Genomic DNA, 19,477 nt, shown 5'->3' with positions numbered 1-19,477 from the left:
TAGTTCCTTCAGCAGACTGATATGAGATATGCCCACCTGGTTGACTTGCTGATGTGGGCTGAAAAAGGCTGCTGCCTGCTGTTTCATGAAGAGACCCTGCTGGTGCTGGGGCGTGGCCATGGGTTGCGAAGAGGTGGTCTGAGCCAGTGGGGATGTGGCCTGTGCAGCAGGTGCCTGCTGAACCGATTGGACAGCAGCAGCAGGCTGGGCGGCGGATAAAACACCTGTAATACAGTGAAGATGGTCATCTTGTAACAGCCCTGCTAAACTACAGCCATTGGACAGCTGGCATTGCCATCAGCCATTGAGGGAATGCTTCTTTTGAAATCAATGAAAGCTGCTATACTGCCGATGTCGCGCTCGCGTTGAGTCACATCCAATGGCAGCGTCCAAGCTCAAGAATCGCTGCGGTTCAATTCTCTGATGCACGTGTTCATTCCATCTTGTGAATTGAAATAAAGTTGATTGTGGTTGTATATGGCCTTGACTATACATCACTGCTTATTTGACATTTTAGTCATTTAGCAGAGGCTTTTATCCAGATTTATGACGTCAAGAAGATACTAGCTAGTAGAAACTCTAGCTAGAATGACTATGTTCACAGTGTAAACAAAAGCATCAGTACAGGACCATTCAGTACAACCCCACTGTTACGGATACAGTTATCCTGTGTGTGTGTTTCTTTTCTCTCCTTCTCCCCTCACAGGTGAAAACCATCACTCCCCAATCAGTCAACAATCAATCATCAATCAGAAGACACACCTCCTACTTCCTATCACAGTTCCTTCCCCATGGTTTAAAAACCCCATCATTTGTTTGTTCGAGAGCTCAATATCTAGCTCAATCTCTCTGTAAATGCCATGTCTGTAGGTCTCTGTGTTTCACTCTCGCTTTGTGTCTTAACCTCTTGTTTAAAGCACCTCCATAGCACTTTGTCATCACCTGTGAGTATTGTTTTTGGTTATGGTGTTTGTTTGTTTGCTGGTGGGAAAAGGGGAAACCAAGACAAGTCGCCCATGGGCATACACTACCCGTAGGTGAACTTTGTTAAATACACTAGGTAGAACTGGGCGGACCACCCACTGTATTTTTGGTTAGTTAGTTAGCTGTTAAAGTAGGCTAGTCTAGCTTAGGGGTGTGTTTTTGTATATTTATTGTTTCTTTCCTTGGGTCCAGCTCAGCCCCTTTTCGTGCTCCCCCCATTACCGTGTGTTTATAAATAAACCTAGAGTTTGACGGTAGATTTCTGTTGTCGTGGTTATTTTGTGCACACTTTTACTTTGTCACAATAATAATTTGCATGAGTTATGTTACGGGTCTCATTACCATCCCCCCTAGACTGTCGGGCCAAAAGGGATTCTTAACACCCACTAGCAACAATTGAATGAGTATTTGCAAAAAAACCTGGACCAAAGATATTGTACTTCTGCATAATCAATGAACATGGTACAGTAGGGGAAAATAGAATAAGATGCCCTTCCCCTCTGCTCCTCTCCGCTCTTAAAGCATGGCCCTGTAGTAGGTAATACGTCACATTGAACCGACGCTGATGGCAAAGCAATATGTAGTGGAGCTCAAGTGTAAGGATGACTTCATAACAATGGGACTGAAACAGACAAGCTTGAAGCTCCTATCGGTCTCCATACAAGCATATGGACAGATAGACTATGAATGTCACCAAGGGCTCATTAATTCAAACCTTATCCTGCTGGACAAATAAATTGAACCACTGGGATTACAAGGCCATGTCAGCCAAAGATGTGGGACATTTCAATGCAGGATGCCCATATTGGTGAGTGCTTTGTTACAGGATAAGAGACTGTCACTGCTAGCAGGCCTCAGCTCACACATCAGATCCTTACGGTTCAAGCTTTGAGAAGCAGAGGTGGTATAGATAGTGTACTGTATGCGTACCTATGGGCTGGGGCCCTCCTGCAGCCACGTTGGGTCTCTTGCGTGGGGTGAGGGCTGGCTGGATGGGCAGGATGCCTGTGGGCTGGGTCCCTCCAGCTTTGGGGCGTGAACGGGGTGCGATGGAGGTCTCCATTGTGGGGACAGGGTCTGTGAGCCTTGGAGGGGGAAAGGTTATCATTGCTGGAGCTTGACATATTTAACTATAAAAAAAGCCCAGATACTCATGCTCTTCACTCACCTGGCTTTGGATTGACTTTTTCTGGCCACAGCTTCACTGGCTCTGATTGGTTCGGGGAGTTTTGTAAGAATAGGGGAGTTCTGAGAAGGTGAAAAGAGTTAGAGTACTATGCTTGGATAACCTACCCAACTAAAATCAATAAGCTTCACTCACATTTCTAGTTTAAAAGTTTTCCTTCGGTCACAGAGCAGGAACAAGGACCCTTTATCATTATAAACTTCTGCATGACACATGATTGCAGCAATTCAATGATCAGTAACAGATTTCATGAATCAGCTTTGAATGTCCACTTTGATGCCTCTCTGGGAATGTGGTCTGAAATGTGCTGTGTCAGATGATTGAGTGCTGACATTGCACCATCAATGCATAGCAAAGGGGCCTAGGGGATGGAGGGCAGTCAACTGGCAACAATCACAAAGCTCCCTGCTCCCCCATCGTCTGGCATTTTACACTACACTTATGTTGCTTTCCAAAACCATAAGACATTAATAAAACATCTTAATAAAATGTGAAAGCTTCTTACGTTTAAAAATAAGTAACTTCTAGTACAGTGCCTTACATATCTCTTACTTTCAATGATGTATTTACACCTGACATTAGAAACGGGCAAGATAACAATTCAGATAATGTAGAGGACCTTTTAACTTTATGACCCTTTGAAATATTTGGTTGTAACCTTTGTCTCCAGGGAGATTTTCTAGTACAGTTGTCATTACTGATGGTGAGGTGACTTACATGTACGTTCCGGATGGGGCATTCTATCCCGGCAAGCCTGAAGGAGAAGTGGGACACTTGGTAGATATCTGGTCTCTTCTCAGGGTCAGGCTCCAGCATGTATCCTGATGAAAACACATGGTTGGTAATGATGATACGAATACATGTCACTCACTGGACTAAAATACTTGGGACTGTGTAAGAGAAATGGCACAGAGAAAAAAAGGAGACAGAAAACAAGGGCAGAGCCTAGACTCGCTCACACACACATGGACCAGTGAGTATAAGGTGATGGGGAGGATGGCTACTCACTGATGAGGCAGTGCATGTCCGGGGAGTAGCGGGAGTTGTCTGGAATAGTGAAGCTGCCATCACAGATGGCCACCTGGCTCTCCCCAAACGGCAGGGTGAAGTAGCACAGCTTATACAGCAGGCATCCCATAGCCTGCAGAACCACAGCACAGTGAGCATCAGCACACCTTGTATTAACTTGGCATCAAGCCAACTGTGTAGTGTAGGGTGTTCAACCATAAAAATATTCATTCATTGAAGACTTATACAAATATGTCCATTCGATAGAGAATTGCATCTGAAAAACAAATTGTCCAAACCCCATGTCCCAAACTCTTGTCATTTGGACACATCTACTCATTCAAGTTATTTATTTAACTATTTTCTACATTGTAGAATCTTAGTGAAGACATCAAAACTATGAAATAACACAGGAAAAAAAGTGATAAACAAAATCAAAATATATTTTATATTTGAGCTTCTTCAAAGCAGCCACCCTTTGCCTTGATGACAGCTTTGCACACTCTTGGCATTCTCTCAACCAGCTTCATGAGGTAGTCACCTGGAATACATTTGAATTAACAGGTGTGCCTTGTTAAAATGTTCATTTTTGGACTTTATTTCCTTCTTAATGTGTTTGAGACAATCATTTGTGTTGTGACAAGGTAGGGGTGGTATACAGAAGATAACAAATAAGTCTAAAAGACCAAGTACATATTATGTCAAGAACAGCTCAAATAAGCAAAGAGAAACAACAGTTCATCATTACTTTAAGACAGGAATGTCAGTCAATCCAGAACATTTCAAGTACTTTGAAAGTTTCTTCAAGTCCAGTCGCAAAAACCATCAAGCGCTATGATGAAACTGGCTCTCATGAGGACGGCCACAGAAAAGGAAGACCCAGCGTTACCTTTGCTGCAGAGGATAAATTCATTAGAGTTAACTGCACCTCAGATTACAGCCCAAATAAATGCTTCACAGAGTTCAAGTAGCAGACATCAACATCAACTGTTCAGAGGAGACTGTGTGAATTAGGCCTTGATGGTCAAATTGCTGCCAACAAACTACTAAAGGACACCAATAAGAAGAGACTTGCTTGGGCCAAGAAACACAAGCAATGAACATTAGAGCAGTGGAAATCCGTCCTTTAGTCTGATGAGTCCAAATGTGAGATTTTTGGATCCAACCGCCGTGTCTTTGTGATGCAGAGTTGGTGAACAGATTATATCTGCATGTGTGGTTCCCACCGTGAAGCGAGGTGGTGGTGTGATGGTGCTTTGCTGGTGACACTGTCTGTGATTTATTTAGAATTCAAGGCATACAACCAGCATGGCTACCACAGCATTCTTCAGCGATACGCCATCCCATCTGGTTTGCACTTAGTGGGACTATCATTTGTTTTTCAAAAACACAATACACCTCCAGGCTGTGTAAGGGCTATTTGGCCAAGAAGGAGAGTGACAGAGTGCTGCATCAGATGACCTGGCCTCCACAATTACCTGGCCTTCACAATCACCTGTCCTCAACCCAATTGAGATGGTTTGGGATAAGTTTGACCGCAGAGTAAAGGAAAAGCAACCAACAAATGCTTAGCATATGTGGGAAATCGTTCAAGACTGTTGGAAAAGCATTCCAGGTGAAGCTGGTTGAGAGAATGCCAAGAGTGTGCAAAGCTGTCATCAAGGCAAAGGGTGTCTACTATGAAGAATCTAAAATATATTTTGATTTGTTTAACGGGTTAGACTACATGATTTCTTGTGTTATTTCATAGTTTTGATGTCTTCACTATTATTCTACAATGTAGAAAATAGTAAAACTTTTTACTGGTACTGTATATTTATATACAAAGCTAACAGACTGAATTTCATTATCCACCCTCCACAAAGATAATCTGTTCCTGTTTTCATTGTGTATTTCTGAGTCTTTCCCTTTAAAATTGGCACAGAAAAGTCCCTCCCCCCAAAGTAGATTGATCCCCAATATAGCCGATGAAAATGACAAGAGTATCAAGTTGATTTTGATTGGTCCAACCCGTGGAAAGTCCTCCAAAATGGTACCACCACATAATGCGAAATACTGTATGGAAGAGATACAACCAAGAGCGGCGAGGTCTAAACTGGCAACGGTCACAGCAAATTAATGTTCTTATTTCATAAACACTGTCAAATGAAAGTATATTAAGGTTATCCTTTTTTAGCGAACAATGTCATGGTGATATAGCAGCATGCCAACTCACCCAGATGTCTGCCTTTGTAGTGATGACCGTGCCATTATAGAGGTTGATCATCTCTGGGGCTCGGTATGACAGAGTAGTGTACCTTACAAAGGAAAGGAGCACATCAATTTTGGAAGGACTTCAATCACAGATAAATGTCCTCAACAGGTCTCACTTGGCACAGTTAAACTCACCATATCCCAACCTGTTGTACTTGTTGGTTCACTAGACTAAAACTATCAAACCACTCATGAGTTCAGTATTCCAGTTGAGGTGAAGCTCTTCAGAATCACTCACTTCTTGATTTCCTCCTCCACCAGTGGAACGCCCTCTGTCTGAGGGTTCTGGAAGCGGTTGGTGGCACTGCCAAAGTCACACAACACATAGTGTCCCCGGTCATGGAGCAGGATATTCTCCACCTGCAAAGAAAATAGACACAAAGATGACTCCTGAGACGATCTTTGAATAGCGTTTAACATATTTATACACGTCATGTCTCACTTCATGCTGACACACATATGCATCTAGGACATGTATTAAAGAAAAACAGATTAAAAAGGCCATGATAATGCCAATGAGGCCATTAAAGTGTAAGTAAAGTGCAGACTGAGGGTGTGTGTGTGAAGACAAGTGCTTGTGCCTTGAGGTCTCGATGGATGATTGGCGTCTTGCACTGGTGGAGTCGGGCCACGGCCTCGCAGGTGTCACAGAAGATCTGCAGCACCTCTGGCTCAGTGAAGCCTGTCTGCAGACGCTGATTCATCAGGTTCACCACCTGACCACCTGTAACAAACCAGGAAGGACTTACAATGGGTTTGGGAAAAAATAACTGAGGTTTGGGAAAAAAAATAGGTATGAGGTTTGTGCACTAATGAAACCACTAAAGCGCTTGAGAAGGAAAGAGGAGCAGAATTACCACGACAGAAGTCCATGAGGATGAGGACCTCCCAGACATCTCCTGCTCCCACTGCAGTTATACTGGAGTCCAGGAAACCCACAATGTTCCTGTGGCCCACGAGGTCCCTCTGAACACACACAATTGGTTAATATTTTAGAGAATATAAAGAACCTCATACATCTCTGGTTGGCTTTCAAGTTCAAACAGGCTGCCATAACAATGGTGATCTTTGTTTGTTTTCTGGACTGACTGAGTGTACTGTTCTGCTCCAGATCACTGCCTATGAGGATCTGCCAAAAGGCTTGAAGTAATAATGATAGCCATCCTGTACCAATTATGCCCCCCAGGGTGTGGCTGCAGGGGCTAGTTATCTTACAGCATGGCCTCCAGTTAGGCAATGGTGGCCCAAGGGGGCGGGGGAGTTTAGCTGCATGAATGGCAATTCAACATATTCAGCAGCAGGCTCCAACTGGACTAAGAATGAAACTATTACTACCCACCCTCCTGCTCCTTCCCTCCATCTCCTCTCTGTATATGTTTAAGTTAGTCTTGTCAACCCTCCCATTCCATAGTCAGCAATTGACACACTCCCATATCACCTCTTCCAGAATAAAAATTTGTGTAATGTTGCTCTATGGTTCTACATCCACTTCACTATAGCAGAAGCACAGTGATCCTGTGGTTTCCAACAAGTCAGTGACACCACACAATCCTTAGCCCCCTTTGTCTAAGAGCCTCAGCATATAGCTATGAGCTAGGTGTGCATTCTACGTTGGACTGAGTGACAGACTAAGCAGGGCTCCAGCCCAGAGCCTGTTCTCACCATGATCTGGATCTCCAGCTCGCAGACCTGCAGGTCGTGCTCGTTGTTGACGTACATTCTCTTCAGAGCACAGCGCACCCCCTGGTTGGTCCGCACCAGGAACACAATGGCAAAGCCTCCTGTGGAGGGAGAGAGTAAGAAAGAATGCAGAGGATGCTTACATTTCTGCATTGACCTGTGACTGGTTAGCACAGGTCACCAATGAAATCAGCTGCAATGTCAGCCAATTTAACAAGAACGGAATACAATAAACATGAAAATGGCTAAATACGTTGCGACAAATGTTCGCTTCGTGACACTGGCTCCCCCTTAAGCCAAAGGAGCTTTGACCTTCACAAATGTCAGCGACTGAATCAGCCCAGTCAGACAGTCAGCCTCCTCCAGGCTCTCTGTTCAGCCTCAATGAATGAATCTTAGCTGCTGAGAGGCTGACTGTGAGCAGAATCACACACACACACACACACTCAAACACACCATGACCCTGGATAAACAGTGGGGGTGGCAAAGTTAGCTGGGAAGATAAGTTGTGAAATGTGTGTTCAGTCAGAGGGAGCTGTGATAAAGGACGGCTCAAAATAGCATTGGGTGAGTCAGCAGTAGAGCAGACAGACTGGAGGTATTGGAGCAGCAGCACTGACTGGAGACAGTGAAGAATGTGAGATTCCATCATCTGGCTATTAGAAGAACATTGTACACAGGGCAACTGGCAAGGCTCCAAAAGGGCCCTTATGTTGGTCTCTCCATCTCTCTCACCTGCTAATTCAGACGCACAAAACCACTAGTGATTGTGTATGTGGCTGGCTGTGCCCACTATTTGTTTCTGTTGAACAAGGAGGCAGTGCTGGCTTGCTTTGTTCCATGTGTGGTACAACACTAGGCTCTTTCATCTACACACCTTTCACACACAGCAAGGGGGCTGGCCTTTACCTCCATAAAGAATAATTCCATCAGATGGGCAGGGTTCAGTAGAAGCACTGTCTGGAACGTAACATACTGTGCATGTATGTCAGCTAGACTTATCTCACATTGTTCAAAGAGAGGTAATAGTAGTGCATTTATGTCAGTGATGCAGAGCTAGTGTTTTGAAGGATTGGTGGTTCTGCAGTGTTGTAGCAGCACAATGCTGTAAGGTGTGAGTAGTATGTGTGTCTGTGATTAAGAAGGCTAGTAGTAGCTGAGCTAATGCTCGGAAGGGTTGGTTGGGAGCTCTGCTGTGCTGCTGCATTAACATGCACTACGCTAAATAAGCACCTCCAGGTTCTGATCAGAGCAGAAACGGATATGGGCCAGGACCAAGTTTCACTAATCTGAATAAGAGATTGATTTCGTATTGGTTCTTATCTCTGCTGCACACACACAAGCACCATAAACACAGACACTTTCCAGTGCAGGTGGCTTGGTACTGCAGTGGCATTTCAGCACCTCACCCTAAACCACAGAAACAAGGCTCGTCTGTCCTCCTGAATCTTGTAGATTATTATTTAGAGGGGCCTGCATGCCCTGGGAAGAATCAATACAAACTGGGAGGTGGCTGTACATTTGAATGCAGAAGATAAGGCACTACAGAGCACCTGCAGCCTGTACAACAAGTGAGGTCTAAATCAAGCCTTTGAGAGCATTAGGCTACTGGACAACTGCTTCCTTGTCTATTTTCACTGCTGACACAGCTAGGCCTAAAGCATTTCAACCCTGCAGTGAACTCACTGGAACAAACACAGTCAGGCCTATTAGAGGAGCTTGCTTCTGCTTCTCAGAGAGGCCTGTTGGTAGCCAGCCTTGTGCTCTTCCAGCATGCTGTCTGTAGCTGCTTGCGCTGAGCCATGCCCTGGGCGGAGTCATCCAGCCTGCCTCACATCACTAAGCCAAGGACAGCTCCCCTCCACGTGATCTGTCTGTTTGGGGTTTGATCATCAGAGGCTTTGGACCACAGCCTTCAGTTCGATAGGAGCTAATGCTGTACAATGAGACTCAGTTCAAATAATCAGTGTGGCCTATACACTCAGTAGAATGTTAAATATACGACCAGTGGAGGGCCAAGCTAAATCTGTTATCAACTCAAATATATGCAAAATAGAGTGGATCCAGCAAAGCCTATCTTGACCCTGTTTCAAAGTTAATATCAGAATACCTGGTGGGAGAAAGTACAAACATGTAGACCTACACACAACATGGTGTGTGTGTGGGTGGTCCCGTCTGAGCTGACGTAGGGTTTGTCCTGCCAAACCACTGCTAGTTTGCACCGTCTAATCTTAGGCACCTACGTGTAATTAGAGGGATTAACCACCTTCTTAAGTAACATGCTGAAAGCAGCACATTGACTTTCACCAGACTGGACAGGCCAATAACAACTACATTATAAACATTCCCCCTTAACACTGATGACAGCCAGTATAATACCCCGCTGTCCACTCAACCAAACACAAATACATTTTTTTATGTATCCTTAAGTGTTTTGGTATACAGTTCAGGAAACAATGATAGACAAGCTCCATTGCAGTGACGACAAACAGCAAACTATAAATAAACACGACTACGACATGGTTAATTATCATGCTCGCTGAGTCGTCTGCATTATGCTGCATCCTGCATGGAGAAGACAATTCTACTGGCACTGTCGAGTCTCCAGAAGGCATTAATATTATATTAAACCATCTTGCGCCAGTTGATACTCGTTGATGATTCGAAAAATGAAAGACAGTTGGTTTCCCCAGCATGCCCCAGTGGTTTGTGTGTGCGCTCTCTGACAGTGGAGTGAGAGGGACAGGCAGGCTTCCGCCATGAAAATGTCAGTAGTAGAGGGCTAGTGTTACCATACCAGCAGTAACGTTACACGCCTATAAACTGAAGGAAATTACCCACCTTGTTGATACTGTAAAGAGAAAGTGTTGCAGCTAAATGCTTCTGGTTTTGGGATTGCTGAGAGAACAGGGGCAAAACTGCTTTCACATATCCTGCAAATGTGACCCTGCAATACCTCAAAACCAGCTGAACAAAAATAGCCTAAAGGAAAGCAAATCTACAGCCAGAAAAATGTATAGATGGAAAAACATTAAATAACATTCGTCAAAATGTGTGATTTCTAATGGAGGGCAAGAGTGGTTAGAGGGAGAGGGTCATCTCAGCTGGTTCTCCCACTGGTCTGGCCAGTGAACCACATAGGCAGCCTCTTCATGCATGGTTTGAGAATATTCAGAAAGTTATCCAGTTAGTTATACTGAGTGATTTTACTGTGCTTTGACTGTCTTCCAACCCCCATGTGTCACTGTCTCCTCTGAATGACACACTCACTTTCATAGAGGAGTAGTCCTAAGCCTGCTGTGAACTGAAAGTGAAGATATCCAGGCATTCAACCAGGGGTGGTACGGACCGACACATGGTGTCCATCTATTATTCAGCAACAGGCCCTCAGTTGACAGAATGGCAAATTCACTTTGACCATGGTCGTGTGGATCACCGTAGCATTGTCTCTAAAGCAGAGCATTAGTGTTTGTGGGACACAGCGTCGGGCTCAGCAGACTAGACTGTGGGTGTAGATGGCTCATTGACAGGACAGTACTGTGTAGAGCATAGGGATATGGTGTGGAGAGCAAAGCAGCCTAATGGGTTAATGGTGTAGAAAACAATGCAGACAGCAGCACACTGAGCCAATAGCATCAATCAAGAAGAATGGTATACGGGCCGAAACGGCCTCCATTAACATTGACGGGGCTGTAGTGGTGCGGGTCGAGAGTTTCAAGTTCCTTAGGTGTCCACATCGCCAACGAACTATCATGGTCCAAACACCAAGACAGTCATGAAGAGGGCACGACAAAACATATTCCCCCTCAGGAGACCGAAAAGATTTGGCATGGTTCCCAAGATCCTCAATAAGTTCTACAGCTGCACCATCGAGATCATCCTGACCTGTTACGTCACCGCCTGGTACGGCAACTGCTCAGCATCTGACCGTAAGGCGCTACAAAAGGGTCATGTGTACGGCACAGTACATCACTGGGGCCAAGCTTCCTGCCATCCAGGACCTATATAATAGGCAGTGTCAGAGGACAGCCCATAAAATTGTCAGAGACTCCAGTCACCCAAGTCATAGACTGTTCTCTCTGCTACCGCACGGCAAGCTGTACCAGAGCGCCAAGTCTAAGGACCAAAAGGCTCCTCAACAGCTTCTACCCCCAAGCCATAAGTCTGCTGAACAATTAATAAAATAGCCACCGGACTAATTACATTGACTGAGCCCCCACCTGCCTTTTGTACACTGCAGCTACTCACTGTTTATTATCTATGCAGTCACTTTACCCCTACTTACATGTACAAATGACCTCATCTAACCTGTACCCCAGCACACTGACTCGGTACCAGTAAATATTTTCTTAACTCTTCTTGAACTGCACTGTTGGCTTTTCTTAGGGATTGGGGGCAGTATTTTCACAACCGGATGAAAAGCGTGCCCAGAGTAAACTGCATGTTACTCAGGCCCAGAAGCTAGTATATGCATATAATTGGTAGATTGATAGAAAACACTCTAAAAACTTTCAAAAATCATTAAAATAATGTCTTAGTATAACATAACTGATTTGGCAGGTGAAACCCAAAAGGTTGGGTTCCTATGGCTTCCACTAGAAAGCAACAGTCTTTAGAAATTGTTTGATGTTTTTCTTTTGAGAAGTGAAGTAGAATGGCTGTTCTTTGTAAGTGTCACTCCAGGTGGACTCTACTATTTGGTGCGTGTGAACTGGAATGCGCTTCACGTTGTTTTTATCCGATATTGGAAACAGTTTATCCTGTCTTAAATTTGATCAATTATTTACATTTTAGGTGTTTGGACCAAGTTTACAGGTAATTTAGATACTTTGTAGTCATGTTGGGCAAGTTGGAACCGGTGTATTTCTGAATTAAACGTGCCAAATAAAATAGGCATTTTGGGATATAAAGGAATTTATCAAACAAAACGACCATTCATTGTGTCACAGACATTTGAGAAGATCTTCAAAGGTAAGGCATTTATTATAATGTTATTTCTGCCTGGTTGAAAATTATTTTCATGTGTTGTATGCGGGGCGCTGTCCTCAGATAATCGCATAGTCTGCTTTCGCTGTAAAGCCTTCTTGAAATCTGACACTGCAGCTGGATAAACACGTTGTTAAGCTTTATTTTGATGTATTACACTTATTTTCGTGAATCTTGAAATTTCTGTAGTTTGAATTTGGCGCTCTGCAATTTCACTGGATATTGTCAAATCGATCCCGCTAAAGGAATTTGCGCGCGAAGGGATCACTAACAGGTTAAGAGCTTGTAAGTAAGTATTTCACAGTAACAGGATAATGCTTTGACTATCACTTTAAAATGTACAGTCGTGGCCAAAAGTTGAGAATGACAAATATTAATTTCCAAAGTTTGCTGCTTCAGTGTCTTTAGATATTTTTGTCAGATGTTGCTATGGAATACTGAAGTATAATTACAATTACAAGTGTCAAAGGCTTTTATTGACAATTACATGAAGTTGATGCAAAGAGTCAATATTTGCAGTGTTGAACATTCTTTTTCAAGACCTCTGCAATCCAACCTGGCATGCTGTCAATTAACTTCTGGGCCACATCCTGACTTATGGCATCCCATTCTCACATAATCAATGCTTGGAGTTTGTGGGTTTTTGTTTGTCCACCCGCCTCTAGAGGATTGACCACAAGTTCTCAATGGGATTAAGGTCTGGGGAGTTTCCTGGCCATGTACCCAAAATATTGATGTTTTGTTCCCCGAGCCACTTAGTTATCACGTTTGCCTTATGGCAAGGTGCTCCATCATGCTGGAAAAGGCATTGTTCATCACCAAACTGTTCCTGGATGGTTGGGAGAAGTTGCTCTCGGAGGATGTGTTTGTACCATTCTTTATTCATGGCTGAGTTCTTAGGCAAAATTGTGAGTGAGCCCACTCCCTTGGCTGAGAAGCAACCCCACACATGAATGGTCTCAGGATGCTTTACTGTTGGCATGCCACAGGACTGATGGTAGCACTCACCTTGTCTTCTCCAGACAAGCTTTTTTTCCAGATGCCCCAAACAATCGTAAAGGGGATTAATCAGTGAAAAGGACTTTACCCCAGTCCTCAGCAGTCCAATCCCTGTACCTTTTGCAGAATGTCAGTCTGTCCCTGATGTTTTTCTTGCAGAGAAGTGGCTTCTTTGCTGCCCTTCTTGACACCAAAAGTCTTCGCCTCACTGTGCGTGCAGATGCACTCACACCTGCCTGCTGCCATTTCTGAGCAAGCTCTGTACTGGTAGTGCCCCGATCCAGCAACTGAATGAACTTTAGGAGTTGATTCTTCTTCACAACAATTGAACCGCTCTCCTTGAAGTTCTCGATGATCCGATAAATGGTTGATTTAGGTGCAATCTTACTGGCAGCAATATCCTTGCCTGGGAAGACCCTTTTCTGCAAAGCAATGATGACGGCATGTGTTTCCTTGCAGGCACCCATGGTTGACAGAGGAAGAACAATGATTCCAAGCACCACACTCCTTTTGAAGCTTCCAGTCTGTTATTCAAACTCAATCAGCATGACAGAGTGATATCCAGCCTTGTCCTTGTCAATACTCACACCTGTGTTAACGAGAGAATCACTGACATGATGTCAGCTGGTCCTTTTGTGGCAGGGCTGAAATGCAGTGGAAATGTTTTTTGGGGATTCAGTTCATTTGCATGGCAAAGGGGGACTTTGCAATTAATTGCAATTCATCTGATCACTCTTCATAGCATTCTGGAGTATATACAAATTGCTATCATACAAACTGAGACAGCAGACTTTGTGAAAATGAATGTGTCATTCTCAACTTTTTGCCACTACTGTATGCCAAACAAAAAAACACATTGACTACTTAATTTCCAAAAATCTCGTCATATCGGATTAGCCTGCTAGGGACTTTTCTATCATTGTTAGTAACCAATATCTACGGTTTGTTATGTATTTCTGTGATTATTTAGTTAGTTAATAAATAATTAAGCCAATTTGTATATTGCTGAATCATTATGGAAACTAGGGTTTGTGCAGATAACCAATAATTTTATGACGCTTGGAACGAGACTAATGAGGTAACAATTAATAATCAATGGAAGGCTGATTAAAAATATCATAACAAAATCACAAACTGCAATAAAATAAATTGTTTACTTTTGACGATCTTCCTCTGTTTGCAATCCCAATGCTCATTGTTACACAGTGAATGGTATTTTGTTTGATAAAATCCATTTTTATAGCCCAACACGAAACATTTTGTGAACCGCTTGTGTCATGAATTCCGTCTCACTCCATTTTCAACGACACATTCAATGTAACTACACACACGAAACTGAACTTTTCCAAAAGTGAGACAGAGATTATTGGAGGACGATTCATTTAGCGATTCCCAAATGGAGGAATATTTTTGAACGGAGAGGACATCATTTTGGACTGGTAAGTTTTTCTCATACCAATGCCGTTATTTGAAATTAATAATATAAAATATTATTTGTAGAATGAAATAGCCTATTTGAGGCTGTTGAGGGGAGGGCAGGCCCACAACAATGGCCAAAGTGAAATGGAGACAGTAGATACAGATGGTCTGTTATAATATAATAGAGACAGTAGATCTAGCTGGTCTGTCATAATATAAATGGCAGTAGATCTAGAAGGTCTATAATAATATATTCAACCTTATGTTCCCTGTACTCTCCATATATCTGTTTATTATACCTGTTGATACAGGGCTCATATGTGAAACTATTCTAACTGAATATTTTCTTTCAGAGTGACACTGACTCCGAATGGGAGCCCCCAGTGCCAAGGTGTCCATCCCCCACTGAAGTTGGTTCATCCAGCTCGTGCCACAAGTGGTGTTCATCTTCCCAAATGTATTTCTGCAGGCATGGATGCGCCTCAGGGCCAAAAGGGCACAGCATGGAGGCGTCGCTCTGTTCTTTGAAAAATGAAGTCCCCCGTCACCTGCACCACATGCTTGGTGACCCTCTGCTTTACAGCAGAAAGAGACTGCTATGGCACCTGGCATCAGCAGCACAATATTGTGTAGAGGGTCTTCCAAATATTGAAAGTGTTATTTTGTAAATGTATATATTTTTAGAATACCATTTTGGTATTTTGTATATAGTTATTCCATTCAAAATGTATAACTTCACCAATTTGGCCACTTGGGTACATTTGGGCTACTTGTGTGGGACACCTGGGTGACTTCATGATAAATGTCATATAGCACACTCATTTTGGAAGTTATCATTCTGAAACTTTGCACAAGTACTGTTGCCCTCATATGTTTTTCACTGAAATTGTCCCCATCATCCTATCTGAATGTTTGTTTTGTCTTGTTCATTTTAAAGATGATACAACAATAAAAATGAAAAAGCGTTTGGTTTTATCATTGTATTATCTAAACCAGATCTATTGTGTTATATTCTCCTACATTCAATTCACATTTACACAAACTTCGAGTGTTTTCTTTCAAATGACATCAAGAATATGCATATCCTTGATTCTGAGCCCGAGCTATAGGCAGTTAGATTTGGGTATGTCTTCAGGCGGAAATTGAAAAAAGTATGGGGTAGCTCTAAGAGGTTATTAAGAGTCGAGTCGGGAAATAGAGACTAAACAAGTGTCCCAACTTCCTAGTTAAAGTTTACATGATACATTTAATAATAACAGAGAATTTATTTGATAAATTAAGTCTTCACATTTAATGATAGTCACAGACACGACAAAGGTAATATATTTCTTAAACACTGTTGAATATTCCGATGATACGGGGTGCTACGCTAGCTAGATGTGGCTGGTAGCCTTTCTTTCACATGATCCATCAATTTAGAAAAGTGCACCTGTGTAAGCGTAATTTAATAATTATAAAATATTTTATCTAGACACGTTCCATTTTTGATATTGCTACACAAGTAACCATTTCACTGTACCCTTTGCAACTTCTGTATCTTGTGCATGTGACAGATTTCAAAGCAGAATTACTTTCCCATTGATATACCATTATCCAGCATAGTCTACTTTTATTCAATGTAAAAAACACAATTCCAAATGTTGCTACATAGGACCAAATCCAGATTAGCCCATGGCAAAATGTGTAGAATTGCTTGAGTTGAACTCTAAAACATACAAAAAAGTATCTCCACTGTAAAGAGGGGGGGCACTAAAATGTACGCATTCCCGCGAGCAACTGTGGCCCCTCATCATGACTTCAAATTCTGGTCTACCAAACATATTAAGAAATGACAATGACAACACCAGATGATCATCAACATCATGTGAAGGAGAACATTGACACACCTTACCTCTTGAGCTATGTTCCAACCAACCCTGTGAAGCAAATGCACACACCCACAAAAGTCAGTGATCAAAGACAAGCCGCGAGGCCAAACCAACACAACTCTCCCAATCTAATCTGAATGATAATGTATTGTGTGGAACATGTGCTGATTTATTGCCTTAAAGTGATAGACCTCCCCACTGTGTGCTGACATTCCAGTCACTCCCAGTAGGCCTTGGAGCATCTATGCCTTTTAAGTGTATTCTCCATCCCCATTGACTGGAGATTAATGGTGAACAAACATACAACAGAAATTAATTGGAAACAATATGACCCTTTTGGCTCCTACAGTCCTCATGTAGCAAATTGTACTGATACCCTCATGTATAATCCCACTTGTTTTATCCCCTCCATTTGTCATGAAGAGTTGAGACTCAGTCAGAAGGTAATAATGTCTGAGCAGACTTAAATTAATACCTTGTTCCTCCATTCTTGAGGAATGGGGGTGGGGGGTAGAAATGTTAGCCTATAATGTATGTCAGTTATGATGAGGTGAGATACCAATTCCAGGGCCATGTTCCTCCTGTGAAAGACCAACCAGGTGGACAATCCTGAATGATAGAAATGCTTGATACAACATTGCCCATGCCCTAGATGCCTCATCTGCTTCAGGATGGAGACTGTCCAGTTTTTAGATTCCTATCACCATCCGTCTGGTGGTCACATTCCAAATTAATCCTGACACTACCAGTGACACCACAGCTGTTTTAGGGAGCTCACAGCTGTTGCATACCATACCCGACTTTCCAAGGCCCCCAGGCATAGGCTAGCCTAAGTCCTTATTATTGACCATGATGACAGAATTCTTGATATCGCCAAGAATTCAAATCAAAGCCAATCTGTTATTCCACTATTTGCAAACAAAAGCAGCTAATGTGAGTTTATGTTAGATTGCGATCATAGGATGGAGGCCATATCACAGCCTGGTCTCATAGGGTGGCAGGATAGCCTAGTGTTTAGAGAGTTGGTCTAGTAACTGGAAGGTTGCAAGTTCAAACCCCTGACCTGACAAGGTACAAATCTGTCGTTCTGCCCCTGAACAGGCAGTTAACCACTAGGCCGTCATTGAAAATAAGAATTTGTTCTTAAACTGACTTGCCTAGTTAAATAAAAGGTAATATATATTTTTAAATCTGGGACACTGAAATTCGTATATGTTACATTATGTATGGTTACATAAGACAGAAGGTTACTGTTTGATTGGGGTGGATAGGTGGGCGTATAACGCCGAACGTCTCACAACCCAAGGGTTGCGTGTTCGAATCTCATTACAGACAACTTTAGCAGCGGAGCAACTTTTATACTACTACTTATTATTTTTTTTAGCTACTTTGCAACTACTTAGGATGTTAGCTAACCCTTCCCCTAACCTTAACCCAGAAAGTGGAATTCGTAACATATATACGTTGTGCACATTCACAACATATTGTAAGTTTTGAAAATTCGTAATGTATTATGCGAAATGGATGGAGATCTGTAAATTAATACATACCATACGAAACGCTACATATCGTAAATGAGGTGTCTCGATTTACGTACAGAATTATTATGTTTTAAATGTACTAAAACCAGGTTGCACGTTATCAGGGTAAACTTACTTCTAACCCAAACTTGCTTCCAACTTGGCACTAGTGATATCGGGCAATGTTTGAATAGCTGATCAATTACTCTAACGTTTACTCACCTTCAGCAACAGTTTCATCAACGGTCACTTGATACCGTCCAATGGTGAAAACCCGTCCAATAAAACTGCCACCGCTGCTGCTCGACCCAATGCCACCTGCTCCAGAACCAGGCCCGGAACTCGCAAGTTCCCGGCGTGAATCGAAGAACTTCTTCATTTTCCGGTGGTGAAAGCCAAGTGCCGATTGGTTTGCAATCAATACCTATCCACAAGAACGCCTAGCTAGCTATTCGATTTGGATAATTTAATGACCGTAGCCAATTTAGGTTAGTTAACAAGCTAGCTATCTTATTGAAGAGCCCCCTCGTTCGATTTCCAGGCGCTAGCTAGCTAGCTATCAAGGTGTCGACTGTCATAATAGCTAGCTAGCTAAATAGCCAACTAGCTAACTCACTATCAGCATATGCGTTGACACGGGCTAGCTATTAACTAAGGTTATTGCTATAACATTAGCAATGGACAATCAGTTAGCTATAGGTAGCAAATAAATCCCTATCTAGCTGGCTTTGACAGTTGTGTTGGCAAACTGCTAAGCTAGCTAGCTACTCTGGCCAGCGTATTTACAAACGTCATCACCCATTTTCAGCGTAAAGGCATTTAGCTAGCTATTTCACCCGTTTCTCCAGAGCTCTTGGTGTAGACTCCTGAATACTCCCTGCTTTCTCTTCGAGCATTGGCTAATTAGCTGACCTACGTTGGTGTCCCAGTAGCTACTAATTCATAGTCAGCTTTACTCCCGTGGACAACAACTGATCTGCCTGGGCGCAACGTCAATGACAAAATGTGCAGATCGGCGCTACTGTCAGTTAGATTCGGTAGGGCTTTAGATCAGGCAAGTGACACCGTAGATAATATTTGCACCTTCGAAATATCTGAAAAAATCGTTCTAGCTTTACTTGGTTCTTCGTCGCGAATGACCGTGTACTATGCTAAATTTTGAAAATAAAAATAAATACACTAATCTGAGTGACGTTGACCTAAATGAGACCAGGGAATTGTAGTCCGTACAAAGTATGTTGTGGAATCGGCGGGTCGCATTCAAAATAAAGGCTCCCCCTTTGAAACTGATGCAAACAGTTAAACATTGTGGAATCATGACCCAATTTGACTAGATAATGCTAAACAATTTTGGAATGGTGTTATATAAATTCAACAAAAGACAATTAGTTAATTTGACCAACAACAAAAAATATTTTAAAATCGTACTGTGGATGCCCTTATGAAAAGATTGCAGTCATTGTGTAGTATAACTGCAGGATGCTGCAAATACTGCATCCAAAATAACACCGTTTTTTTACTGCAGTAATTTTGCAGTACACTAGTGCAGTACGCTGCAGTTATTCTGCAATTAC

The 19,477-nt window shown here is 42.6% G+C and overlaps 1 protein-coding gene across 20 annotated transcripts in view; it reads right to left on the bottom strand.

Moving 5' to 3' along the window:
• LOC124034327 (AP2-associated protein kinase 1-like) overlaps window positions 1-19,114 on the bottom strand; it is a 41,940-nt gene extending 22,826 nt beyond the window's left edge. For 5 of the 20 annotated variants that reach the window (XR_006838558.1, XM_046347362.1, XM_046347365.1 and 2 more), the window contains exons 1-11: window positions 18,126-19,112; window positions 7,094-7,212; window positions 6,289-6,397; window positions 6,013-6,155; window positions 5,670-5,791; window positions 5,394-5,475; window positions 3,179-3,311; window positions 2,888-2,991; window positions 2,153-2,232; window positions 1,915-2,069; window positions 37-224 (exon numbers count right to left, since the gene is read on the bottom strand). Coding sequence is in view for 18 of the 20 variants with exons in the window: in XM_046347362.1 (XP_046203318.1) it covers window positions 37-224; window positions 1,915-2,069; window positions 2,153-2,232; window positions 2,888-2,991; window positions 3,179-3,311; window positions 5,394-5,475; window positions 5,670-5,791; window positions 6,013-6,155; window positions 6,289-6,397; window positions 7,094-7,212; window positions 18,126-18,282 (1,392 nt within the window). In the remaining 2 variants the exon portion in view is untranslated. Of the gene's footprint in view, window positions 1-36; window positions 225-1,914; window positions 2,070-2,152; window positions 2,233-2,887; window positions 2,992-3,178; window positions 3,312-5,393; window positions 5,476-5,669; window positions 5,792-6,012; window positions 6,156-6,288; window positions 6,398-7,093; window positions 7,213-18,125 lie in introns of all 20 variants that reach the window. The other 15 variants (XM_046347370.1, XM_046347364.1, XM_046347369.1 and 12 more) reach the window with 5 other exon arrangements.
• Between the last annotated feature and the right edge of the window lie 363 nt (window positions 19,115-19,477).

Source organism: Oncorhynchus gorbuscha, linkage group LG04 (assembly GCF_021184085.1).
Source record: "Oncorhynchus gorbuscha isolate QuinsamMale2020 ecotype Even-year linkage group LG04, OgorEven_v1.0, whole genome shotgun sequence".
Taxonomy (NCBI): domain Eukaryota; kingdom Metazoa; phylum Chordata; class Actinopteri; order Salmoniformes; family Salmonidae; genus Oncorhynchus; species Oncorhynchus gorbuscha.
This window is presented reverse-complemented; position numbering and strand designations above follow the sequence as displayed.